The sequence below is a fragment of the Brachyistius frenatus genome, unplaced genomic scaffold, assembly GCF_029030835.1.
Source record: "Brachyistius frenatus isolate BFR_SWC_R1_liver_20210118 unplaced genomic scaffold, ASM2903083v1 Contig_110, whole genome shotgun sequence".
Lineage (NCBI taxonomy): Eukaryota > Metazoa > Chordata > Actinopteri > Embiotocidae > Brachyistius > Brachyistius frenatus.
The window spans coordinates 215,888-243,361 of record NW_027210709.1 but is presented as its reverse complement, the minus strand read 5'-3'; the positions used below and the strand labels follow the sequence as shown (position 1 = coordinate 243,361).

The window sequence follows — 27,474 nt, the reverse complement described above, 5'->3', positions numbered from 1 at the left end:
AAACCTATTGGACAATAATAAGAGTTGACAAAAATGATCTTCTGAGCTGTACATCTGCATTTTTGAACCTTAAAGACTGCAGACAAGTAGATGAATGGATCTCCCAATAATCAACTTTGAACGACGACTCTCAACACCCAGCTCTCTTCTCTCCCAGCCCACATGTAATAGAAAACCTACAGAGATCAGTAAAATCCAAGTTCAACACAACAATGTCCACAGGACACCAAATGCTGACATATGCAATATGCACACACCAACACAGAACAAAAATCTTTACAATTCTGATACAAAGGATAAAAAGAGGAAAAGCAAGAAGAATCCTGGTGTTTTGGTTTTGCGTACGACGGGTCCGACATATTTCTACTGTGATGACAAAAAAAAAAAAAAAAAAAAAAACGCTTCTTCCTCCGAGTCTGTGGAGCAAAAACAAATGTCCGTACAGACCTGTTGTATGTCTGATGCATGTGTGTAAAGACTGCATGTGGCCAATGCGTGGTCCTTCTGTGTACATATGAGGGAGGGGAGGGCTCCGGTTGGCTGTAACGGTGGGCCATGGCATCTGATGGGACTACAGCAGTGTGGCGGACAGGCAGGGACAGTCATTTTGGCTATGTACACATTCGTAGTCGGTCCATGGCTCCCCCAGACGAGTGTCATTTCCTCAGGTCTAGTACACAAACCTGTAGAACAAGAAGACGGAAACAGTCAGATCTAAAGTTGCTCTACCACAGGAGTTTCACTGTGTGTCACTGTGGTCCTCATGAGCAGACTGACAGTAAGTTCATCAATACATCTTGGTCGTTCTGACATTAACTTACAACTTCTAATAAGGCTTCAAAGAAAATGTTTTCATCTCATGCTCCTATGAGGGTAAATGTTTCTGCAGACATAACGCGTTTACTGCAATATTCAGAGGATGATTTGGGGATGTTGCTGAAGGAACAGATTATGAAATGTTTCTTATTAAACATTTTCACCATGTTACATGATAACAGATGAAAAATGTTTTCAATGCTTCAGGATATTATGAAAGCCACAGATTACAGATCGACTCTCTCAACTCCAGAAAAAAATAACATCCTGGGAACAAAAAAACAACAAAAAAACTTGCTACTGGAAATGTTTTTTTTTTGAAGAATATGGGCATCTGACAATGTTATGAAAAGTATTCTAAGAATGTGACCACAAAACATTTTTATAATGTTAAAACATGTTAACTTTAAAAGGGAACTTCAGGAAACCAAAATAAAAACTGCCTGCTGAAAACGTTAGTTCGTCATTAACCGTAATATGTTCAGAACAGTTTTAGAATCACATTACATGTATAATTTGATAGCTTTCAGAATATATGCCAATTATTTGTCAATAGACTGGACTTTGTACGTGTTTACAGAGCATCCCCCCCCCACCCCCCCGAGAGAAATCAGAGAAAAAAACCAACCCCACAGAGAAATGTCTGAACTCTGCAGTGGCTTCTGTCGACCCACTACAGACCATAACTCACCTCCCCGATCGTGGTACTTCATGCTTGCAATGTTTGTTTAATGATAAAAAATTACAACAAAAGATGAAGGGGGGGGGGGGGGTTTGAACATTTCTCTTTAAAGAGTGTTCATCACAGGCTGCTCGTTGTGTATTGACAACACGCAGACGGTTCTTTTGTTGAGCAGAAACTCGTCTTTCATGCACTGCTCGCTCTATCTAGTGTCACCCGATAGCACTGCAGCCGTCAAATGCACATTTGCGTTCCGCTTTTTGAGGCCGTCGGCTCAGCTCGAGTCAAATGATGTTTCCTCGAACTTCAAACTTTGTGCTTGCTCACCATCCGTAAACACACCATTGCCCGCATCAGTCAGCGGTCTTGTGGCGCACTCGCTCTTCGAGCTACATGCTGAAAACGAGGATTCCCCGCGTCACGAATCGGGCATTAAAAGTCTGTTTGTCCTCGGTGTCAACCCTGAATCTGCGCTGCGTGTGACGAAGTGCTCGGGCAGCAAAACCTACCGATCCATCTGATGCGCTCGCTCCTACTTTGTCCCCCGTGGCGTTCCAGCACACCTCGAAGATCCCTCCTGTCCCTCGGTAGCTGTGGACTAAAGCACCCGTCTGAAAAGACAAAGACAAAGACACGAGCACACGCACACGCACAGGTTTAACAGTGGCAGGAAGCACCTGTGTTGCTTTAGCTCTGTATTTTGTAAAGTGTGTGTGGTTATAGTTTGAACGTTATTATCCCAGACCTGAGTGTTCCAGATGTGGACACACTTGTCGAAGGAGCCGCTGGCGAGGTGCCTGCCATCAGGGCTGAAGGCCACGCTGTAGACGGGCTCTTGGTGACGGGTCAGTGTGTGGATACACACCCCACGCTCCACATCCCACAGACGCACCGTGGAGTCAAACGATGCACTAGAGAGAGGGAACGAGATGGCGGGGGGGGGGGTGAAAATGAGCGAAGTGTCATGTGTCAGGAGCCATGTACCACAACTATAAAATGCAGCGAGTCAAGAGGACAAGACGGCTACTAATTAACTTGCTGCACTCGTCTACGAGAGAATATTGTTGTTTCCTTCCATCAGACATCAACTATCTCCCAATTCTGGGATTAAATCCTTATCAACATTTAAAATCTACAAAGCCAGACTATGAATTCAGAGATGCACTCCATTGGAAAGCCAACATGGCATTGCTGTTTTTACATCAAGTGATGGAGAGAGCAGTGTCTTTCAATAATTCACTGTAGAGGCACCTTCAGGTCCATATAAGACTTTGGCAATCTAATAAAGTTGTTCAGTCCCTCGACAAAATTGTAATGTTGCAATGGCAATAATGAATGAATCTCTGAAGCATTTGCATTAAGCTTTCTATTTTGCAAAATTCCTGTCATTTCTCTGTAGTAAAGTTACTCAATAGAGGCTCCACTGAAGGTATCACGGTACAGTAAGCCTTTACAACGAATACAAATACCTCCTCATTTAGTCAGCAGAGCTCTCATTAAAATAAACCACATGCAGTTCACTGGAAACAACTGCAGAACAGGAAGCGATGGGGTTCACGGGAAATGTGGTCTCGTGAGAATTTTAGGCACCAATTATCACACTTCCCTACATCAGTCTGACCGTACAGCATGTATTAAATAAGACAAGTTTTACATACAGCTGTAATTAACATATATATATATTTTTTTTCCGAAGATGTGACCTCTGTACTAGTCACAGACTGTTTTCACTTCCATATCAGGAATTTTTGTAACCGAGTTGCATAATTCAATAGGTTAAAAAAGAAAGAAAGCTGAGAACTAAAATATTTACCGTCATGTTAAAACATCCCCCTTGTCTTGCAATTTTTTGCCAATTTTTACAGAAAAACAATCACATTAAGCTCTGCAAGCTGGACTGCAATTTTAAAGAAAAGCCGATGCAAAATGAAGCATTTTTGATCACAACAATCACATAAATCCTCTGTTTGACCCCGTTACTTCTTTAGGATGAGCTGAGCTAGTGTGGCATTCCTCAAGGATTCATCTGAAGAGCACTGAAGGAGCTAATGCGGTGACTCATCAGACTCAGTCCATAGTGTAAAACACACGATCCACCACAGCTGACTGCCTGTATGCTGCTCAGGTTGAATTTATTAAGTCAAGTCAAATCTGCATATTATATGAGGAACGGCCTGAAGGTCATTGATAGATCTTTTTTTGATGAGGGCTATTGATCAGAAAAGGTGTTAGAAACGGTTCTAAAATAGGACTAAGAACTTTCTACAGAAGGATTTCATCAGTGAAATAAGATCTTGTTTTGTATCTCAGTTAAAACTATGGCAGTTAAATCTTTAAAAATAAATAATAAAAAAAAAATCTTCTGACTAATATTACTGAACACAGTTCAGCACAGTGGTGTGTACCAGTAATGGATATCTATACCTGGATATATATATCCAGAGGATCTAATTTCCTGGTATCTCTACAGAATGAAATGTTAAATCAATAACCACAAAGCAACTGCAGAGGGAACCACATATATCATTTATGTAATCTCGCCTGTATGAATACAGAACTAGCCTGAAGCAAATGATGTCAAATGTCAGGAAGAGGAGTGTTGATTCATACTCTCACCTGGCCAGCATGAGGTTAGCGCTGGGATTGTTGGTCCCGGGTCCTGTGGGGCTCCACTTGATTGTGTAGATTTCTTTACTGTGGGCCTGGAGGTCGTGGACACACGAGTCCTGCTTCATACTCCAGATCTGTGCCAGAGAGGATGGAGACAATATTAATTACAAAAAAAAAAAAAAAAAGCAGCTGTGAGTTTGACTTGTAACACAATGCACACAAACGGCCTGATTGCTTGGCCAAACTGTGATGTTCTTGGCCATTAGGAGACATCCACTACATCAGCTTGTTATGTGAACTGACCTTAAGTGTCATGTCATCAGAGCAGGAGGCCAACAAGCTGCCAGTGGGATCCCACTTGATGGCGTTCACTTCATTCTAAAGTGAGTAAGATGAGAGTTAGAAAAAACACAAAGAGCTGAAAGGGAAAGCTGAAACCGGGAATTTTTTGATTTTCAACAGATAGAAGTGATAAGAGCGGTTTCTAAACGCATTTCAAGAACCACTGAATCTCTGATCAGAAAACTACCGTGATCCCGTACCACCCCTCATTATGATCCGACAGGAAGTATACCTGGCCTGCTGTGAGAAAGCAGTGCACACGCAGAGGAGTCCTGTCTTACCGTGTGTCCCTGGAAGGTCTTGACAGGTCTGTCCTGACCCAGCTTACACACATGGATGCACATGTCTGTGCTGCAGGAGGCAAACGTGTTATTGCTCTGCCAGTCTACGTCCAGAGCAGGTGCTGTTGGGAGGCAGAGACACAGCTTAGGGCTGCCGCGGCAGTGAGGTAAGCGGACAGTGAGAGAGGGTGATTTCTTATTGGATCTGATTACTTAAATCAATACACTAAGTGCAGGTGGTTGCTTTAAAACACGCCTTCAGGCTCTCGTCTGTTACTGTCACGCTCCAGTAAACCAGAAATGCAGAGCTGTTGTGCAAAATGTGTCGAGATGAACTGGGTAGATCAAAAATGTCAGTGACGGTGTGATGAAAGACTCGATGGCAGAAAAAAACAACAACAACAAAAAAAAAAACTCCATTCTCACTAAGGTGTCGCTGCAGTTCAGCAAAAGGTAACATCTGTCTAAAAACAGAAACACTTGTGCATTGAAAGTCATGTGGAACAATCCAGCTGACTCCTGTCACTCACCCGAGTGGAAAGGAAATTGTTGCTTTGCCTCTCCCGTGTGCGCGTCCCAAATAATTGTTGTCTGTGTCAAGAAGGAGATTTTCATTAGCTAGAATAAACAAGCATCATTCATCCCAAGAAATCAATGAAATCATTACATAGAGAGTAAAAAGGTGCTCAGGAGTCGATTTGAAAAACTGCTACGAGTCACACTCAGTTGACCTGAATAATGTGGAGACACAGGGAAGCTAACAACTCTCACACACCAAAGACCTTTTCATACCACCAAGACATCAGCACTTTGGCATTGATATGAATGTTAAGGAAAGAAGGTGCATATTATTATACTTCAGTGCACTAGGTGGCAATGTTGAGCCATGATTCAAATAATGTTTGTCATTATTCTGACAGGAAGTGAGCATGTGGATCTGATTTTTGATGAACATGCACCTCAATTGGACAACTCGTGATATATGCATCCACACGCACGTATTTGCTTTGCTTTCCTGTTCTGCAATGAATGTTTGTAGAAGCTAATTTGAATCCACTTATGATACGGCTAATTTGGCTGTAACGCAAATATTTGTTTTTACTTATTATCACGATTGATCTGTTTTTTAATAACTCAATACAATTGTAGAAAGAGACCATCTGAGCTAAAGACGATGTCCACAAATTACTTGTTGTTGTCGGACAAGCAGTCTGACTCCCCAAAACAATCAGTTTACAAAGATATAAATCACCAGGCCTTACCTTGTCTACACCAGCACTGAGGATAAAGTTTCCTTTCTTATTCCACTTGAGAGCAAATATGGGTCCTTTATGCTGACCCAAAGTACTGGCGAGGTTACCTAAAATATATTATATCCAAATGACACTTAGAAAGAGAAAGAGACCAGGATGCTTGCAAAGTTACAATGTAGTAAAAGCCCAGAGTCTTACCGTCTTTAGTCCATATTCTAGCAAAGCCATCATAAGAGCCCGTTGCTAGCAACGTGCCCTCGCTCTGAAAGACACGGAGAGGAACCTCGTTAGCTGCAGTCAGAGCAGTCGAGCTCTTTCAGTCCCATCTGCATGTTTTCTGCCTCATTTCACAGATATAGTCCTCGGTGTTTGTTATTGAGGCCCACTTTAAGTAGTTAATTAAACATTAGTGCTGATTTGGGTGTTGTGCATTGACTTGTACTGTTCAAGGAAAAAATTGTTTGCGGCCGAACAGCATAAAAGACCGTCTCCCTTGTGGAAATGGCTGGAAGGAATAAATATATGTATATATATATATATAAATATATATAGCTGGAAGGAATGAATATATATATATATATATATATATATGGCTGGAAGGAATGCCTCCAGCACAAGCAGTGGTCACAAGCATGCACACAGGCACACTTAGATTAGATTACTAAAAACAGCACTCGGTGGAAAATACACACACACACACACACACACACACACACACACACACACACACACACACACACACACACACACACACACACACACACACACACACACACACGCGTCAGTGTTCAACGACACACTCACATTCCAGTCTAGTGAGGTGACGTCTTTGTTGCTGGGTACGTCCTGGCCACCTTCCCGTATGCAGTGCCTCAGAACCAGCTGGGTGGATCCGCCTGTGCTGTTCTCACTCAGGTTCCAGATCCGCGCTGTCGAGTCCCCAGACCTGCCCGAGTCAAGACAACTTAACGTTGGGCGCCGCAGCACACCTTTCACTTCCAAAATCAGAGCTCAAAATGTCACACAACCGATCATCATTTCTCCGAAGCACGGTTGCGGTTTAAAGGCATTTCGTCGAATTTGAACCCAAATCAAAAACCTTTTCAAATCCCTAACAAACCTTTTACATGATCCGTTCAAGAAACAAAGAGAACTGCTGCAATTCTCCGTTTTTATTTAGTTTTATGAGATGTGCTCTGTTATGAGCAGGACTGTTACATATTCAGCAAGTGCCTGGCTGAATACTTATCCATTATTGGGCTGGCCACTTTTAGAAATAAACATTAAAGTGTTTAATTTGGGATGAAGACAAACACAACTTTCAATTGTTGACAACTCAATCCTTGACGCTGCATCGTTTCTTCCTACTGAGGCTTTAATCTATGGATTACGATCACACACATTGGCACAGCATTTATTTATCACACATATAATTTAATTCAGAATGTCATATATTTTTTTTTTAGCCGACTGCCGTTTCATTCAACAGAAACAAGCTGTGCATCCTGTCTAATTACATTTTGCTTCTTTCCCATCTGTCTGACTGCTCACAAATTAAGGGATCTCCCTTGAGCCATGTTGACAAACACTGGGAAGTAAGATTGAAGATGGAAATGTATAACAGTGTTTAACTTAGAAACTACCAAAATTGTGTAATTTTGGCCATAATGTTTGAATAAGACTAGAAATGCAGTTTCACAAACAATCTGCAAAGTAGATTGGAACAAACTGCAGTTTGCGGTTTGGTCCAATGTGCTCGGAGGTGCATAGTAGCTAACCCTACTCTTACAGCCATCTGCCTGGTTCTGCTAAAGCCATAAAAAACGTCGTGCAGACGGCATCAAACTGCTTAGTTTGACACATACAAGATTGTACCGAACACCGGACACACTTGTTGTCAATCGACCCGTCAGTCGGGGCTGGTTTGAGCGGTAAGTGTTCAGTGAATCTGCCGTTCTGGTGCCAGTTTTTAAGATCTGGCACGCTTCCAGCATTGCAGTAATATTCTGAGATATGCTTTGCTCTTGAATAAACACGACGCACATCACTGAGATTCTTAGTGGGATCACATTTATCTAGAGAGGGATTATGACACTGATAAAACAAAGACTCCAGTCAACAAACGTTTAGTGGTGATAAAAGAGGAATGACTTTTCTTTTTTTCAGACACTACATTTTCCCCAAAGCTTATTTACAAAAGAGTAATTATCTTTTGAAAATTTGCGAGCTGAGCAAAGACTTTACTTTAAATGAATTCACTGAGAGTCATGAGTAAACTTCAGACTTAAACTCTTAACAGCAAACAGGACCAGATGATGAAGGCCATAATAATGCCATTAAAAGGCCAATTGCATTGCATATAAAAGTGCGCTAACAAAGAGACGTACGGGGGGTGTGCCATGTTGTATCGTTCATGATCTCGTTGGTGTTAACTTTAACATGATCATATCGGGATAACAGCAATATTTCAGTCTTGTTGACAGAATGACGTCATACCATTACATAGCTTAATGGTATGACATAACGTTACGTGCGTAATTTGCACGCAGCCACAACAAGCATGACCATGTTTTTTACAGAATCTAAATCAGAGCTAATGTTGTTGTTTACAAACTGAAGAACTGAGATCATTTTTGTTAAATTTTTACTGAATATTTGAAGGCAAACTGTTATGTCTCTGCTGATATATAAAACGGTATTGCTGATTTTTTTTTTTGTGCCATTTTCTTGAAATGAAGAATATCATATTTTTCAGTATTTGTCATATCATCAAGAATGCAGTTAAGACAACCCAGAAATATTGTGATATTGTCACTGCCAGTGACTAACGTGCATTAAAGCAACTAAGGACTTAGTTGCCCATAAGATTGACACTTTTCAACGCTAATCTAGACTGTGCATGAGCAGTGACAGAGAGAGAGAGAGAGAGAGATGATACTGACCCAGAGGCAAGGAGGTCGTTCACTGGGTTCCAGGCACAGATAAAAACTTCTGATTCGTGGCCCCTCAAAACCATGGCTTTACTTTGGGGGATCTCCACATCCCTGTCCACCTCCATCATTTCCGAGTGGTGATCTACAGAAAGGAATGAAGAAAAAATACTTAAGCAAAAGGTTTAAATGACATTATTCATTACCTACTGAAAGTGAGGAGGATGAGACACAACTGCATTTTACAAGAGCAAAGAAATACAAATAAAATGTAACTAATCCTCAATTCCAGTGAAATAGTCTATTACTTCAGAAATAATTATCCAGTGTTTCTCTACACAATGGTTTATTGTGGTAAGTACATAAAAAAATTAAAAAAAACAGACAAGCAAACTGCAACAGATTTAACTCTGGCAGAGCTTTGTAGTTTCAGTCTGACATCATCTAATTTCCTACAAAGCAGACCAGTCCCACAGGTCCCCACTAAAGGAGCCGCTTGCTCTTTGCGGAGGTGTTCAAGCACTGCACTGAGCTGTAGGTCATCCATGTTTTAGCAGAGTCCAACACACAGTCTCTACAGTTGTGCATTTATAACACAGGAATATCTAAACAGGAAAATGCACTTCTGTACGAGTGTTTGTAGTAAACCGGAAGTTGTCCGGTTAAAAGAAGGCACCGAGCAAAATACAAGTTATCAGGTTAAGTAAACTAATACAGGACTCATCTTAAGCCCATTACAGCCTGAATCCAGCCCCGAGCAGCAGGTTCTGGTTTTTTATTCCACTGCTCATTGTGTTACTGCGATTGAAGCACAAAGGGAAAAGGCAGATGTTCTCGGGGAAAAGGACTCGGTGAGTAGCCATGGAGACGGTACCACACCGACAGGACAAAACGTGCCGAAACACATGCGGCGGTACAAACAAAACACCAGAGAAGCTTTACATAATACCAAGGAAGCCACAGACATTTTACAGAATCCCAAATCCCAGAGTTGTACGGCAGCCGTCGTGGGCAGTAGAAAATAAATCACACGTGCACAAACAAAGTCTTTCCCCAGAAAACTGGTTGACCACACAAAACACATTCTAGTGAAAGCAGCACAAGAGTTTGACTTGATAACTTTACTTATGAGTGTTATAAAAATTTAGGTCATACTGCCCAGCCCCAAATTACATTAGATAGGTGCTTTGTTTATGAATTTGCTCAAATATATGTGAAAGTATAAGTGTAAACATTGTTTTGTGGTATAACCCAGTGTTGATGTATTTAGCCTGAAAATAACATCCTGCCCAAGACCTTTTTTTTTTTTTTTTTTTTTTTACCCAAAGAGAAGAAAACAGCTGTTTGTGAAGGAGCTGATTTGTTTACAACCATGCCACTGTTTACAACCATGACTTAGCTTACTGGCTAAGGCGTGGGATCCGTTTTCCTCCCCGTTGGCGGCGCCCTCTCCATTCTTGGTGCTTCCCTGTGGCCCTGTGCTGCTGCCACTGCCTGCTGCTGCCTGCTGCTGCTGGGCCAGCTTGTCTCTGTAGGCCTGCTGTCTGGTCTGGACAACATCTGGCATCACGGCATCAATCAGAGACAACGACTCGATGGGCCGCCCATCAAATAAGGTCCCGTCCTACATGGAGAACATTCAACTTTATATAACCAAACACCCCTCAAGTAAATTTATTGTTAATGATGGACATCATTGTAAATAACTGAGAAACATTTTATAATGTATAAGCCAATGGTAGGGCTAAGTATGACTCAAAGATATTTGATCCCAGCACCGGTGGTGAAATGCTGTTCTTAAACAATACTATTTTCAAAACCAATTTTATAAGATCCATTTTTCAAAAAGAAAATTACATTATAGTACAAATCTTTGGTTTTATGCAGTTTAGAAGAGGAGAGTGGGAACCAGGTTATTTTCTGTAGCTACAATTTACAGATGTTTCCTAAACGCCTCACATGCATTCTATTGGTGGACGCTAGCTAGCCAGCTGTACACAGAGAAACCTCCAGTCTCGGGCTATGGTCGCGCACGTAACTTAAATAGGCACACGGCAAAAATGTGTTTAACGTGTGAAATTAGATGAAGTAAGAAAAGATTGTCCTGAGTTAAAACTGAATAATCTTATGTATCTTGAGAGGCTGCTCGAGTAGAGCGTATGTATGCTGAAGGCTCTGGCTCACAGACGCTGATGAGATTTATTCCCGCTTAAATGTAACAACTTATATGTTTAAAAAAAGGAAAATATTTTAGTGTGGATGTAGCCTTGGTATCAAATTTTTTTTACTGAATGACGAGGCATTTTTAAATACTATATAGTACCGAAACAATTCGGACGGTGCCAAAGTTTCTAAGTTGAAGCCTTAGCCAACACACACACACACACACACACTTAACAGTGCATCTCTTCTTGCTGGTATATTCAACGGTTCCACTAATTAGCAGCTGACGATGTGAAGATGGAGCCTGACCTCGTTGATGCTGACTTCAGCCTCCACATACTGCAGGCCCTTCTGGATGATGGAGATGAGGGCAGCAGGGGGCACCAGGGCTCCGTTGATGTTGGACTGGCTGATGTGGCTCTCTATGCCAAAGGTGAATGCTGAGTGGGAGAAGCCTGGAGGAGAAAAGGTCCATTTGGAAAGTAGGATGGAGGCAAAGTTCAATTTCAAAGAACATTTTAAATAATTTTGAAACGAATAAAATCGGTGCAATGTACTGCCACTACGACTGCATGCAGCGGTATTTACAAAAATGTTTTTTGTTAGACGTACCTGACTCCTGCAGGTATCTGTAAACCAGGAAATTAACCTCATCACTGCTTATGCTCATTTTTAGTCCTGGTGATTAAACCATTGGGTCAGCACAGGATAGGAGCCTGTGAAATCAAAACACGGGGCACAGAGGTTTGATTAATCAAAGGCTAAACGGTACTACACAACATAGACAAGAGCTGAAAGGCTGCTGTAGCTCGACATATCTCCATTACTTACGTGCACTAACATCCGACAGAAACATCAATGGATTGTAAAAAAGTAAGTTGGCATTCTTGGGCGCTGAGCCAGGTGTAAACGAGAGAGCTATCTCTCTCGCACACGCACACCGAGGATGGTGTTACACTACGAGCTAACTACTAAACTGGGACACACGGTGAAAACCGAAGAGAAGAAGAGGTTAAAAAAAAAAAAACGCATCACCTTGCTTGACCTAGATCTCAACTTCAAAACAGAGAAGTAGGCAAAGTCAAACGCCATTTGATAAATAACGATGTCACGTTCCTCTCTACTCTTGCTGGCTGCAGAAGCCTCATGGCTCCAGGCAGGGCACCAGTTTCCATTCATTAACCTACAACTGGAAATAATTACCAGCCGTCTTCACAAGGCAGGCTGGGTATTTTGGAATAAAAAACGTCTGGGACAGAAAGGCTTCAAACCTCAGCAATAACCCATCCTACAGTGCTTGTGTCCGTCCTCCATATTTGTTCATGCAGAACCCGCACTGTTTAAATGGGACTGTGGAAATAAACAAGGGGTCTGGACGAGGGACAGAAGCTCCACTGTTTCCACCATGCCAACCCGCTGAAAAAGTCAACATCTCTCCTGCCGCATCCCAGAGGCTGAGATCCAAGACCAACTGAACCAAGAGGGCTGGAATCTAGTAGAAGTCCTACAGCAGTCTCTAACAAGGTGGCCAGAAAGTCCTGGCGAATAGTGTTTCTTACAACTAAGCAGTGCCAGTGCAAATCAGCAAAAAGCTTGATAAAACCAGAATATATCAGCTAGGCTCTAATCAACAATAAATGACACCAATATTTCTACCTAAAATACAGTATGATTTCTACAAATTATGTGCCGAACCACTGTGTCAGTGTTGTGCTCATGCGGTAACAGTGCAATTTGTTTTCAATTTCATTTTATTTGAGGTTCAGTATTGTAAAGGCAGTGAAAGCACATTCATATTGCACTCTTGCTTATCTCACACCAGGCTGGCTTTCGAAGGGTGTCCACAAAATGTCATCACCATACAAGTGACGCAGGAGCAGCGAACAGGGTCAGAGCTCGGTTACAGGAATAAGTCGACCAATTTATCTGGCTGACTGAATGTCCAATATCTAAAAGTTTAATAAACATCAGCTTTGAACAACAGGAGCGCTGACATATCGATATTTACAACAGTAAACAAACAGTGTGTTTCTCTCTACAGGGGAGTAATCCAGCTGCTCACTTAGATACAGCAGCTGCACATAAAAATGAAATATGCTCACCTGACAAAATGATATATCACAACATTTTCAGGTGAAGATGTGCAACGAAAGCATTGGACAGCCTAATTAGCAACACGCTGTGTGGAAGTCAGGCCTACACTGCAAGCAAACAGTTGGCAGGCTCTCTAAATTTCAAGCTTTATCTCATCAAATTTGAACGTGGATCAACTTAATAGTTCACTCCTACAGATTGAGCACCATGAAGTAGCTGCTTGTCAAACTAAGACTGACTCAAACAGCTAGAATGGAGATCTCTAAAGATGTAATTTACACTCTGGTATTAAACTCATTGACATTGGTCTCACATTACCACAAGTCCACAGTGCTTGTGCGCCGTGCCAAAGCTGGTCTCAGAGAGTGAGTCTGCATTTCTTTTACTGGTGAATGACTTTCTAGTTTGTTTGACAGAATCAGTTTTGATGTGTTTACAAAGGTGTTTTCATTTCTAGCTTGCCACTAATGTCAAGCTTTGAATTCTCAAGGATGCTGGAAGTATCAAATGTATTTCAACTGATCACAATTAATCGCAGGGGTTTTGAGATGAAAAACTTTGAAAATTATTCAGCAGCACGAGTTCATCTTTTAAATTATATACAGGCTGCAGGATCATTCCTATGCTGCATGGTGCTTTGCTCGAACCACACTTTCTCCTGTCTTTCTTTGAGCCTCATTTACTCTCCTAAAACAGGACCTTCAACAAGCCATACTAATGGACTTACAATGACCACCCACCAAATGTTCCTGGATAGTTTACACAGGTGTCAAGGACAACAAATGAGTCAACTGTACAAACAAAAAAGTCTGCCAGAGGTCCACACACTGTGGACTTACACTATTGGTGTTCTTTGAAAGCAGCCAAGCGTTATATTGATATATTCTTTAAACAAATACTACACAGCATTTACAAATATTAACTTTGGTTGAAAGCCATTGTTTCAGCATTTCATGATACAAATTTCAATAAGAGACCAACTTGTATTGAACCAGTGCTACACGCCACTAAACCTCGAGCACTGTACAAGAAATCTAAGCTCATTCTTGAAACAACAGGCCAAGCAGGCAGCAGGATGCACGTCACATTTAGAGGCAAGCAAACGCTTCAACTGATCAAATCTGCAGCTGGTTTACTGCAGATATTTGAAGATTGTTGTAGAGATACATTAAACAAGTTGTGGATGTTCCCAGCCTGTTGGTCTTGTCTCTGTACATTGTCCTACTGCTGGTGAGACCAAAACTAAATGACAGCCCTTCTTCAGTCGGAGGTTTCTACAGCTCGGCTGTAATAGGGACATTCAGAGGACACTCCTGCCCACCGCAATAACAATACAAGCCTATAAAGACTATACTCTGTGCCAGGACAGAAGCGTCATCCTCTGAGTGTCAAGGATTGAGATTTGCATGCACCTCGTAGAACCGCACACAGCTACATATTGTGATCATTTGGTGAGGCGCAGGCCTGCTGCTTGAAAGCGATGTAATCAAATTTGTCAGGTTCATCATTGACGATAAATGACCATGAATCTATGGTTTTTGAACATTTAGTCAGCAATGTTTTATCAGATTCAGCAGTAGAATTTGCTTGATACGATTAATTTAAAAGGTGTCCTTGACTAATCTCTCAATATTTAGCAAAATCTCATTAGCAATGTTTTTATTATAATATCTTTGATGTGTTTTTAAGATTAACGAAGGAATTCAGATCGCAGTATTAAAATGGGTAGTTATACTCAAATGTTTTTAGATGTGGACAAATGAATTTGAAAAATTCACTTAAAGTTGATCAAATAAAATAAGTGCTGATAAAACAATTTGACTCTTATCACATTTGCAAACAAGATTTAAAGTTTATTACTGAGAGTTAACAGGCGCATGCATTATTTCACAGAGCTGATTGTTGCAACATTTCCTATTATTTTAGCTAAGGTCACCATAAAACGTATGAAACTCACACTGCTAAGACAAAATGGCCCAAAGTATGAGGTGCATTATCCTGAGGTGCACGCCATTAACATTTATATAGAACAGAAAAATGAGAGAACAGTTATCTAAATTTTAAGAAAAAATATCTTGATTCCTATTTTATCCAGAATTGTGCAGCCTTTATATACACATGTATAATTATAAACGTTTTTTTGTTTTTGACCTCCCTTTCGTACATTTTTGTAAAAGCCACGTGCGTTTTGTCATTCATGTGAACTGCTTTTACGACACCATAAATACCCATTGATGATCAATCTGTCAATCAATATGACTCCTGACCCTGTGCAATAGCAAGGCTATCTTCTAGACAGCCATATAAGAGCGCAGCCAAAGATGGAGACAAAACTAGATCAATGTACAAAATACATAAAAATAAAAGTGTGACATTATACACTACCCATGTGATCAAGATACCCTCAGGGGCGCATCATGGCTCTGTTGTCCTCAGCAAGAACTCTCAGCCCCTAAGAAGAAGAAAAAGTCAGAAAATGAATGCTCTCCTTTTGACCCATAAATCATACTACACCTCTACGTTATGTAAATAATGCAAATTGAAAGGGTTTTCCAGTGAGGGGGTCACATATACTCAAGCTTTTAATAAAGACATTGATATTGGGTACATCTACCCAGCGCAATATTCCAATCAATAATACAACAGACGAGCAAAATAAAAATAAAAATCCTTCATTCCCTTGAATAGTGGCAGCCTTCTTATACTTCAAACCACCTTCCACCGTGTACTTGACTTTAATAATCTGCTTCTTTTTTTTTTTAGAAATGCCTGTATAGCACTTTTTTTTTTTTTTTTTTTTTTTTACAAGAGCAGCAGCAAGCCGAGCAAGAAGCGTCGTGCTCCCTGCTAAATATTCAGACCAAACAGTGTAAGTCTCCATCGGTTGCTACAGCAAATTATCGTAATCAGAATGGACATTTTACCGGCAGATTGTCAGGGAGAGGGTGAAAAGGCAGCCGGAGGAAAAGAGCTGTGAACGAAGGGGCGTGTCACCCAAACAATGAGAGAAACTGGGTCAGCAATGCAACAAAACAAACAAAAAAAGAGCCACAAAACCCCCATGGATGTGTGTGCTGTGCGTGGTGTCACCGTCCCCTGAAGGGCTGTAATTAGAGAAGTATGCTCATGAGTTGTGTGAGAAAAACGAGACACACATGTCATAGTTATTTTCACAATCGGCCTTAAATATATGAACCGACGTGTCTCCTCTGCTGCTGCTGGGTCACACCGAGTGTGGAGGAGGTTGTTTTTTTTTTTTTTTTCTTTTTCCAAGAGGCTGAATTCAAACTGCGCAATTCAACATTTTGTTTTGCAGCCAACTGGAGACGAAAAGTCGCCTTTGTTGTCTTCTCACGTCTGATCGACTCCGTGCATGTTAAACAACATGCACGTTATGTCATCACGCTAATCTGCCGCGAGTGGAAATACCCCTCATCCCCATCACACACACACACACACACAGACACACACACACACACACACACACACACACACAGACTGAATGAGTAAACTTCAGTTTCACCGACACGCTGTTTGAGGCAGGTCGTCACCACGAACTACAAAACCCGTCTGGATGAGACGTCCTGTCCTCTACGAGTTACTGAAAGGTGTTTCAGCCCAGTGACTACTGAACATATTAAAAACAACAACACAACTATAGTGTCCACCATCCAGGCTGATGGTCGTCCACATGTCACGGGTCACTGAACGGACGTACCGGGGAGGGGAGGGGAGGGTGGTGGGAGGGGGGAATGGGAACTATGGGTCCGACTACCATCTCAGAAAGGGCCCACGTAAACACCCACCGTCTCCCTCGTCCCCTCTTCACCTCCTCAGCTGCTCTTAATGGAGAGTTTTTGTGAATTAAAAACCGACGTGAACGCGACGTCCGCTCTCCGTAGCTGTAGGCTAACTAGCGCTAGCTCGCATGCTAACATCGGTGATCGCCCGGGCGGCCGTACCCGTCACCGACAGAGGCGGACTACAATCATCGAAATCAATTAAAATAATGTTAGTTTAAAAAAAAAAAAAATTATTACAACATTGTTAAATTAGATTCTTTGAAACCGCCTTTCCTGCCGAGTACCGTGAGGTCGTAAAAAAAAAAAAAAAAAAAAAAAAAAAAAAACCCGCTTACAAACCTGCCGACAAAGCTAGCTGGCTAACCCCTAGCGTGCTAGGCTAACGAGTCTCGTACCTACTTGGATTTTAAAAAAACAAAAACAAAAAAAACAACACCGTTCAAACTTGGGGGCGATTATCTTCCAACAGCACTTGTGTTCAAAGTCAGACCATGTTATCGCTTTAATCGGTTGTAAAGGCCGGTCGTTGTGTTGTTTTTCGTCCCCTCTACACATGAACGGTACAACATCGATGCTAAAGCCAGGCGGTGAAGAGCCGAGCTTCAGACGGGCGGTGACCCGACATGCGGAAATGAGCCGCCCGGATCCACGCTGTTATTTCAAAGCGACACTAAATAAACCTCAATATAAAAGATTAACCCGCAGACTGATTAGTTGGTTAGTTGTTGTTTTGTTTTTTTTAAATGTCGGAAGTAAAAAAAAAAAGTGCTGGATCTGTAACTAACCTGTTTTTTTGTTTTTTTTTCTTCAAAAAGCCATTAAACACCACCTCGTGTTTTTTTTTTTTTTTTCCCCAGTCTCCAGTGTTGATTAAAATAGCAGCTCTCCCGGTCCGTCTGAGTCGTTCACACCAAAATGAAAACGCGTTTCCTCGTTGAAACCGAACCGACGAGATGGAAAAGGAGGAAGAAGAAGAGAGGAAAAAAAAAAAATGTACCGAGGCCTCTGGAAGTTTTGTCCCGCAGCCAAGCACCAGTCATAACAGTGTCCTCGCCCATCCCCCACTACACCTCGTTTTCTCTTGGTAGGTCACCACTAGCCACGGATTAATGACACCCCACCCCCTATCCTTTGCTCAGTCATTCAGACTGGGGGAAGTCAACAACAACCTTACATCATCATTGCAATCTGTGTTTTACACAGATTTTTTTTTTTTTTTTTTTGGGGGGGGGGGGGTGGATTTTTTTTTTTTTGATTTTTTTTTTTTAGCTGCCTGCATAATCTTTAATCACACCAATTTCCCCAATGTCCCCGATACCCATAATAGTATGAACATTTTAACCGTCTGCACTCTAATCATTTAAGATTTACTATTAAATTCAAAGAAACAAAAGAATACAAATAAATGATGACCTTCAGCATCACGTTGTATCACGACTGTTATTAGTGGATGTCCCCATTTAAGTTGCTGCACGAGCTCAGCCTTTTTTTCAGATGAAAGATGACGACATATCGTGCAATGCTGAATTAGGAATTAGGGACCATTAAATTAGTTGTTAGAGCACACTCAGCACAGCCTTTGTTACACTGCATCTTCCTACTAACACCAATAATAATGTCTGATTGCGTACAGATACACTTGCATTATATCTTCTCTATTTCCCACACTGTGTGCATACTCACACACACACACACACACACACACACGGAAATAATGTGTGTAATTATAAGGTCATTTATACCAAAGCTGACACATCCTCTATAACCAAATCAACACTGATAATACATCAGAGGTTCAAGCATTTGCATGCAATCAGATGGGAAAAGTGGAAAAAAAGGAGCATTTGTTTGTGTAGCCTTATCTGATTAGCTGTGTAGTTGAGTGATGGATTTGTCTGGAGCAGATAATGTATGCTGCTGCAGTCCTCTGAGCTGTTTGATCCTCCCACTCAATAATCTCAGGGCTCATCTGGCTCTTTGTCATCATCCTTAGCAACTTGTTCATCAGAGCTTCCTGTCAAATATATATATTGTGTCACTCATTCACTTGTATGTATGGATGATAGGATATCAAAGTGGCCTGTAATTACACACAGCAATTCAGGAGGGATTTTAGTAGAGGGATTGGGGGTTATATTTGGCTCACAATTCTGCAAATCAGGTTTCCGTGCTGTTTGTCTCCATTAGTTAATTTACGAGTGATTTCCCAGCACATTCTGCCTCTATGGAGCCAGGAGAAACAGAAATATGTGCCCCATCACTCCCACCGTGTGAGGGGGTTCTGGCTGCCATCGAAGAAATGTGAAGCAAATTCCTCATCTCCGTTGCCAGGCTTTACACAACATTGGCAAACATTGTGAATTGACTCACCTCTCTCTCATCTCTGTGACTGTAAATCCTACTCTCCCATTTTCACCTTACTGTACATACTGTACATGGAGGGATGTTAGACATGTCTGCATACATCTGTGAATATCTGCAGATCATGAGGCGTTTGTGTCGGCGGTCGTTCTCCATAAAAATGAGATTAGCACGGTTTCCCTCCATAAATGTGAGACTAGAAGGAGTACAGCAGTGTGATATAAGTGTGGGGGCGGGGAACTAATCTGCAGGACAATAACAAGACCAGGCCTTATCAACTGCCTTAGCAACAACAGTACTGCCTTTTCATTTCAGTGTGGAGGGCACTGAGAGGAAAGAAAATTAACATAAGATTAGGGTCTGTGTTTAAGATAAAGACAAGTAATCTTAGATTTTCTATTCAATATAAAAGTGTAAATAATAACTTGATGAAAGCATTTTTTTTTTTTTAAACCTCCAACCCTTTTAAAATTAGCAACATTTGCTTTTGATCCCTTCAAGTGTAGCTCTGAACAGTTGATGTAAATATGTACCTTCAAACTGGGACTCACTTTGTCATTTCTTCCAGCAGAGGGATGCCCAGTGACGTGCACACACACATATTAATACAATGTCTTGGGTTCAAGGTGCTGTTGTGTTGAAATGCTCCTGCACATTTGAGCTACAAGGCACCTCTAATGCATCATTTCTATGATGCATTATGAGAAACTTGTGAGAGAAGGAAAGAAAAGAGGAAAAGGGAGCAGGAGAAGGGATTGCAGATCAGCTCCACTGCCTGCTCAGCATGAGCTATTTTTAGATCCCGAGAAACAAAGGAGCAGAATTGCCTTTCATCCCCTCATAACTCTGTTGTTTCACCTCCAAATGTGGCACATGAATGTGGTCCTTGAAGACAAGCCTGCACTTTGTAGCTATGTTTAGGCTTAACCTCAAATAAATACAAATGTCTTTGAGGTTGTTTTTTCTCATCCGGCTATATTTGTGCACGTTTTCCTGCTATTTTTTTTTCAAGACTGAATTCAGGGCCAGGTTATACAAATTAAAGGGGGAAAGTATCTGAGGTAAGAGGCGGGAAAGAGCTCTGGAATTCGTCAGGGACATTGTTCTGTGTTGTACTGTATGCTGGTGTTCAGCTGGATGAGGCTTTGGGGAGGTGGAGTGGTGGTGAGCAGTGACTCCTAACGGTTTCTGATCTGAAGCTACAAGGGACAGACTTTCCTAATCACACACGCAAAGCAGGATGAGGAAAGATTGCTGTCAAGATGGCTCATCAGCTGGGGTCAGCGAGGAAAAATCCCCATCTGGTCAGCAGGAAATGACTGCTTATAAAAAATATAGAAAAAAAAAACCCCCCAGCTGGGAAATCTCTAAAGATTAAATGTGCAACAAGAAAATGAAATATAAAATTTTCTAAATAAAAAGCTTTCTGAACCTTTCATGCAGCGTTGCAATGAAATTCAAGTTACTTTTCACATGCTTCGCATCTACTCAAGGTTGTTTGAAAATTAATTTCAAAATCTCCCTTGTGAATTCATTACATTTTTGTAGTCTGCAACCTAAACCAATAAAAGCATGATTTTTAGACCTTTTTCTGACCCAGCACAGAGAATTTGGAAGGTTTGCTCTTGAAGTTGTTGGCAGTTTTTCTTTTAATGGATGGAAAATCAGAAGGAGAGATGAAACAAGAGGAGAGACATGAGTATGAGATGCAATAAGGACATCTGAAAACAAGCCAACGGATGAATATGTGCCTTTAAACCTTTAACCAATGTGGCCTTTTTCACACAAAATAACATATCTTCCTACAAAATACCACACATTTACACCTGTCTTTATGCCAAAATAAAAGCATCACGTTTTGAAATTAAAAGCATTTCATCTGATCTGTTGCTACTAATCAGTCAGCGGGAACTCCCCCCCTCCTCCCCCAAATTGATCTTTCTCCAATTTCTGAGGTTGCAGAGACACCTTGTGGCCACACCTAGCCACAAGTTTTTCTTTTTTTCTTTTGGCACAGTGTTTGACTTTCAAGTTGCCTACATACATACTGTACATTGTTAACATGTAAAGGCAGAGATGTTTGAAATAACTCCCCCCTGAACTCCTCTGTAGATGCAACAAACATAGCAGCGGGCCCATGGTGGTGCCAGTCAGAGTTATTCAGAGGCACAGAGAGTCATTGTGCCGGACCAACTCATTTTAAGCATGACGGCATTTTACAGGGAACTCACATTACTGACACAGGTATGGCAGGCATCCTGTTCACTTAGGCTAAGAGTTTAAATAAGAGGTAGCTAGCTGCTGCCCCTGGAAGCCCAGACCTGGTTGGAGAGAGCCACTGCTGACAGTTGTAGACCAAAATCTGGATAACTATAACAATGCCGCGACAAGAAGTAGGACCGCACAGATTGTACGTATTTCAATTCAGCATACACTATTCACATTCAAAATCTGGGGCTTATTTCAATTTGACTGTGAAGAGAAAGAGATCATTACAGGCACCAGGGAGAAACCCTTATAGATAACACAGACCATGTGCTTAAAAATGATCCAGCACACAACAGACGGTTGACACTCAGGATAAAGGTGAGAATACAAAAGAGTTTTAGACTTATACAATATGTGATATTGATTTATAAGTGATCAGCTAAAGCACCGATTTTGTGACTGGCCTGCTGGATAAAATAATTCAGGATGCTGTGATTTTTTTGTTCTTTGATGCCTTTTATGAATCATAACTGGATCATTTTAACAGGCACCTACTGTTTTTTACTCAGTTTGAGGAACAGCAAGGCAGCAACAGCTGCAAAAGACATTCAATTATGAAAAGACGATTTGGTTTTGGCATCACATTGTGTTCAGTAATATGAGCAATGTGCACAATGTTCTGGAGACATGCCGTTTAGTCTTGCACCGTTCACATTAGCTGCCAGTTTGTGCACCTCAGGTAAGTGGTTACTGCTTTGTTGCACCTCTGTGGGGTGGTGTGCAGCTCAGCATGTGACATTCTCAAGGCACCAACAACGGGGACACGTGACAGAGAAGCAATAATCACTGGAACAACACGGCAAAAAAATACATCCTGAGACATTCTTCATCAAAGAGTGTTGATAGGAGGCCAAGCTTTGAATTCCTGTGACAGTGAGCGCGCAAGGTAACAGTAAACACCTAATAAAGAAAAAGATTCAAATGGAGTCAACAGACAATAGTCTCTGTATGCTGCACCTGCCACGATTTGGCTATTATGATGTACATATGAATTCAATAAAATCCAAAGAATTTTACAAATGCACAAGTCATATAAGATCATGGATGGATTATGAGACAAAGGGCGCCGGGACCGACATGTAGACTCCCCACCAACCCACCAACATACAGTAGGAGCAGAGAGATGCAAAACCCCTACAGATGATGCAGCTATTTGTGTCTTTTTTTTGTATTACTTTTGGGTTGTTTTTCATTTATTTGTAGTTTTATCTTTGCTGTCACTTCTGTCTGTATTTGATTTGTGTCTCTTTGAAGTTTTATGTCATTTTGTCGTTGTGTTGTATTGGTATTTTTTTGTTGTTGTCTCCATGTTTTTTGTGGCTATGGAGGTGTTTTGCATCTCTTTGTTTTAATTTAGCATCTTTTCAATTGTGTTTATATAGCACCAAACCAAGTCACCCATTCAACAACACCCACATTGTAGTTGTTTTGTGTCTATTTACTGTAATTGTGTGTCTTTGTTGTTATTTTGTGTCTCTTTGTTGTTGTTTTGTGTTTCGTGCAGTTGTTTTGCTTCTCTTTGTGGTAATTTTGCATCTCCAGAGATGTTTTGTGGATCTTTGTAGAGTTTTAATTTCTATATTAGAGTTGTGTATCTCTTTGTGGTCTGTCTTTGTAGTTGTTCAGTGTCCCAGTCTGGTATTTTCATGTTTCTTTGTTCACATTTTGCATGTCTTTTTGGTTGTTTTGAGTTGCATTAGGATTATTTTGTCCCTGTGTTCTTTTGTGAATCTTTGTTATAATGTAATGCCTCTCGGTGGTCATTTTGCATCTCTTTATAGTTGTTTTGTATCTTTTCCAATGAGATTTTGCAGATGGAACACACCCCTCAGGGGCTGCTGTTGTTTGAAAAATTGCACCTGAACTTGGCAATTAGTTAACACTGGAGATGAAGAACTGTTATCAGTGCCCCTTGGTCTCGAGGCCGACCCCCAATCGGCCCAGTCAGTAATCCATCCATGTATGAGATAACACCTGCTCTACAGTTATGCGCTCTAACACAAGCCATTTTGATTTACTATCACTCATTCAGTCTTGCAATTAGTCTCACAAGAGTAGAGAGAGGCAGCTGGAAGAAATATGAACTGAGGACACACCCATAAAAAACATACGGGGAGGTCGGCTGATCCTATCTGCCGCTGGCTCAGGATATTCATTAAACTGATAACAGGAAAATCTGAACAATACGTTCCTGCTGTTGTAAGCAATTCCACACTGGTGCCAGGCGTTGGAGCATCCCTTCAAACACACAAAGACTGTCACCCTGCAGTGCTTCATGTGGTGACACTGACTGCAGACTCAGGAGCTTTTTCAATAAGCAAAGAAGGACGCAAATACAGCCGTAATCAGTTTTTGAAGTTGGTGGCTGTCGCTCAGAACCACAAATATTTTAGTTCAGTTTAAATCCATTTCACGTCAATAAATTCCAATTTTCAGGAGTCTCTTGAACTTGACTGGGATTTACGTCACTCTTCTTAAAAAAAAAAATCTCTTTTGGATAAACTATAAAACATAATAAAAACGGAATTTTATGGGATATCTTAAGACTTTGTTGTGACCAATATGAAAAGCAGCAAATATATATTTCAAATCTTAAGCATTTACTCTAAATGTTTTAAAGGTTGTTTTTTTGTGTGTCATTTGGAGCTCAGTAGGCCCTGCAAGGTCTCAAAGCCTTGGTGAGACTGCCGGCTCCGTATATCATTAAGAACAGTCACAGTCCATTCCTTATAAGTTATCAGCCTGCCACTATAAATCCAGCCTGCATGGAGCATGAGGCACAGCTACCAACACATTTACAGCTCCCAGACCCTTTTAAAATCTTTTTGCTTGACAGAGAAGCACGGAGTAAGGCGGTCCATGTGAAAGTGTGCGTGTGTGTGTGTGTGTGTGTCCATGTTTAGCTGAAATCAATAGAGTTATGTGTGGAACTCGAGGCACTCAAGAGTCAATGGTCAGTGTGTTTTGACGCAGGAGAAAAGCCGGAAAGCAGTGAGACAGAGCATAAAATTTGTGTGAGGGACAGTCTTTGTCGTGCATGTAAATTCACCCGAAATGTTTTGAGGAAAAACATATTTGTAGACAGCATTTATGGTTTCCTTCAAGTTGTCTTGTGTCACACTGGGGTTGTCTCTCAGCAACATTTCCCCTAAGCAGCTGGGAATGTGATACAATGAGGAAATTACTCATGTAAGAGGAACTTGATGGCTTGTTTTCCAACTACTCACTCTGGCAAGGTTGTTATTCCCCATAAAAAAATGAAAGCAGCCCTTATTATTCTGCTTCCATGCTGCTTTACTGAGTGTAAAAATCACGTCCTTTTTCTGTAGGGAAGCAAACGGTCAATATGATTTGATTTTTCACCCCTACTTCATTGATCGGTATTCCTGATTAAATTCTGGTTCGAGATGGAACAGATATTAGATATTTTTTTTACCAAAAAGCAATGACATTACTGCTTCGATACGAGTAAATGACCCCAAATAACTAATAACATATAAATACATTTATTCTACATGGTGTTTTTTAATAAATGTCAATATCCACATTGGTTTTGCATCTTTTCACTGACCCAGAACTAATAACTCATGAGCATTCGGATCCAAATAAATGTTATTTATTGGGCTAAAAGCTGCATGCAAATATTCAATGCTGTGTTTTCTGCCAATAGTATAGCTGCAGAGAGCGAGAGGAGGCACATGCAAGGCGTTGTTGTTGTGCTAAGAGGGGACCCAATGACTTTGTGTTGACAGCACAAGTGTTCAGGATACAGCGGATAGGGTTTTCTTTTTCACCTCATCTACATTAACACCTTTCATCTGTAGCTATCTGTCATCTTGTTTGCCCTTTGCAGCATTTCTTTGTGTTCAAAATGAGATGTTTACCTGGTGGAGTCCACTATCAGATGGGTGCGTCCTGTCCCAACATATCATAATGAGGAACTGCTGTTTGCAAGGGTTTTAGAAAGATACTTTATCTTTTACAAAAGTGGATTTATTTACCAAAAAATAGTGTGTTTGACAGAAAATATGCACCAAAGGTAAAGTATGATTTGTTGTTCTCTTGGCTTACAAATTTGCTTTGTAACCACTGACTTGGGATTTGTGTTATGTTTATGGTCCTGGTATTGTGAACCTGCATCTCATTTCAACAGCCAAACATAAAATTGGCTGTAATTTTTCATAGGTCTTTCCAAAAGTCTTTCTGCTCCGCTTCTGCGAGCAAAGGAGGACATAAATCATCAGGAAAGATGTTTTTCGTGGCAGGGGCCAGAAATACAGCCGGATCAGGGAGAGGAACTGAAAGCAGGTAAACAGATTCTTACCATTTCAGGCCTAAAAATACAGATTTGAAATGAAGTGGGGCTAAATGGGGCCTCTGTTGCCCAGGGAGCTCTTTTTTGATCATGCACTTTAGTTTTACAAAGATATAGTGATGATTCCTCTTAATATTTTATCATCAGGTCAATTTACAAGAAATTTCGAGAGGTAGATTTATTGGATAAGAAGAAGACGGTGACCGCGCTGAAGCCTGGAGAGGATCGGGCAATTCTTCTGGGACTTGGAATGATTCTGTCTTCATTCATGATGTATTTTGTCCTGGCTATCACCATATTACGCTCCTATGCAGACAGGTATTGGCCTCTATAGCCTTTCCTCTTTCCTCACTGTAACTCTGATATTGAGAACTATGTTTTATTCATCAGATGTGCTTATATTGACAAACTGTTTCAGTGCTCTCTCAACCTGAACATTGTAAAAAATGAACACCTTTTGAAACCAGATCCTGAGGAACAAATTATACCACTAACTGAGCTGATATCACAACATCCCCAAACTGATTTCTGCTTTTTTTCCTTTTTTTTTCTTGCATTAAATTAATTTAAATGTCACCCCAGCGTGTGGACAGAGGAGGGTGTGTGTGTTGTTCTCAACTCCACGGTCACTGCAGACATGAATTGTTCCTACAACTGTGGGTCGGACTGCTGGAGAGTGTCCAAATATCCCTGTCTGCAGGTCTATGTGAGCGTCAACAGCACGGGCCGTGTCAGCCGTTTATCTCACAATGAAGAGACCCAGGACGCCAGCTCTGAAGTGAGTACTGTGCCAGAGGGGAAAATACTGGGAGTCACTGAACCGTTTCAAATGTTGACAGTGGCTGTCAGATGTTGGCCTGGTGATAGACAACTGGCAATCCAGAAAATGTTTGTTAGTATTCAGTGTTTCAAAATAAAAGAGATAAAGGCCTAATCAACCAAAAACACAAGTCTGACTGAGTGATTGTCCTCTAGATAACCTCAGTGTCCTCCACTTCTATCCCTGCAGTGCTTCTATGTGCCCAGGTGCCAGAAGGACAGCGTGTCCATGCACGTCATGATCCTGAACATTTCCGAGCGTCTGAAGGTGAACCAGCAGGTCCCCTGTTACTACGACCCTGACGAACAGCAGGAGACGGTCCTCCTGACCCGCCTCTACGGCCACAGCGTCGTTTTCCACTCACTGCTGTGGCCCTCCTGCATGCTCACAGGAGGGGCCCTCATCATCGTGATGGTGAAGCTCACGCAGTACCTCTCCAGACTGTGCGAGGAGATAGGGAAGATCAAGAGGTGAAATACGTGCAACAGCTGTGAAAGCCAAGCACATGGTGGTTCGGTGATGGACATAGGACATGAAAGAGATTGCTGGAACCAAACGACCTTGCTGTGACCTCTTGTAAACTGTCCTCTTCAGTGGAGACATTTGGAGCAGCTGACTTTCTCTCTAGAGAGACGATGTGACTGTTAAAAAAAACCTGAATGCTCAAAGGTGGAAACTGTTTGACATGTAACTGGCTGTTACAGAGAAAACTGCATTTTGAATGGTGTTAAAGCAT

The 27,474-nt window shown here is 41.3% G+C and overlaps 2 protein-coding genes across 5 annotated transcripts; one reads left to right on the top strand and one right to left on the bottom strand.

Moving 5' to 3' along the window:
- Positions 1–559: 559 nt before the first annotated feature.
- tbl1xr1b (TBL1X/Y related 1b) lies at positions 560–17,182 on the bottom strand. 4 transcript variants are annotated; one of them, XM_069712506.1, is made up of 16 exons: positions 16,096–17,182; positions 15,557–15,623; positions 11,690–11,793; positions 11,387–11,532; positions 10,319–10,538; positions 8,927–9,059; positions 6,789–6,930; positions 6,183–6,246; positions 5,994–6,091; positions 5,262–5,322; positions 4,732–4,853; positions 4,412–4,486; positions 4,115–4,242; positions 2,244–2,409; positions 2,008–2,109; positions 560–683 (listed from the first exon to the last, which is right to left on the bottom strand). In XM_069712506.1, exons 3-16 carry the CDS (start codon positions 11,745–11,747, stop codon positions 657–659), a joined length of 1,542 nt encoding a protein of 513 aa, XP_069568607.1. In that variant the 5' UTR covers positions 11,748–11,793; positions 15,557–15,623; positions 16,096–17,182; the 3' UTR covers positions 560–656. The 4 variants fall into 4 exon arrangements, with proteins under 4 accessions (XP_069568607.1, XP_069568608.1, XP_069568605.1 ...); XM_069712507.1 differs by having other exon boundaries at positions 16,978–17,182; XM_069712504.1 differs by having other exon boundaries at positions 15,557–17,182.
- An 8,449-nt stretch (positions 17,183–25,631) lies between these two features.
- kcnmb2a (potassium large conductance calcium-activated channel, subfamily M, beta member 2a) lies at positions 25,632–27,212 on the top strand. Its single transcript, XM_069712576.1, has 5 exons — positions 25,632–25,642; positions 25,789–25,911; positions 26,066–26,236; positions 26,501–26,696; positions 26,928–27,212. The coding sequence occupies exons 1-5, from the start codon at positions 25,632–25,634 to the stop codon at positions 27,210–27,212; spliced, it is 786 nt and encodes a 261-aa protein (XP_069568677.1).
- Positions 27,213–27,474: the final 262 nt, after the last annotated feature.

What these genes read in the sequence shown, in the direction of transcription:
- tbl1xr1b (XM_069712504.1), bottom strand. Translation starts at nt 11,747, where the DNA reads ATGAGCATAAGCAGTGATGAGGTTAATTTCCTGGTTTACAGATACCTG. An exon ending in GCTAACCTCATGCTGGCCAG is followed by an intron (nt 2,410 to 4,114) that starts GTGAGAGTATGA and finishes CCCTCTCTCTAG; the next exon opens with TGCATCGTTTGACTCCACGG. An exon ending in CGAGCGCATCAGATGGATCG is followed by an intron (nt 684 to 2,007) that starts GTAGGTTTTGCT and finishes CTTGTTCTACAG; the next exon opens with GTTTGTGTACTAGACCTGAG.
- kcnmb2a (XM_069712576.1), top strand. An exon ending in GGGAGAGGAACTGAAAGCAG is followed by an intron (nt 25,912 to 26,065) that starts GTAAACAGATTC and finishes TTTTATCATCAG; the next exon opens with GTCAATTTACAAGAAATTTC. An exon ending in TTACGCTCCTATGCAGACAG is followed by an intron (nt 26,237 to 26,500) that starts GTATTGGCCTCT and finishes ATGTCACCCCAG; the next exon opens with CGTGTGGACAGAGGAGGGTG.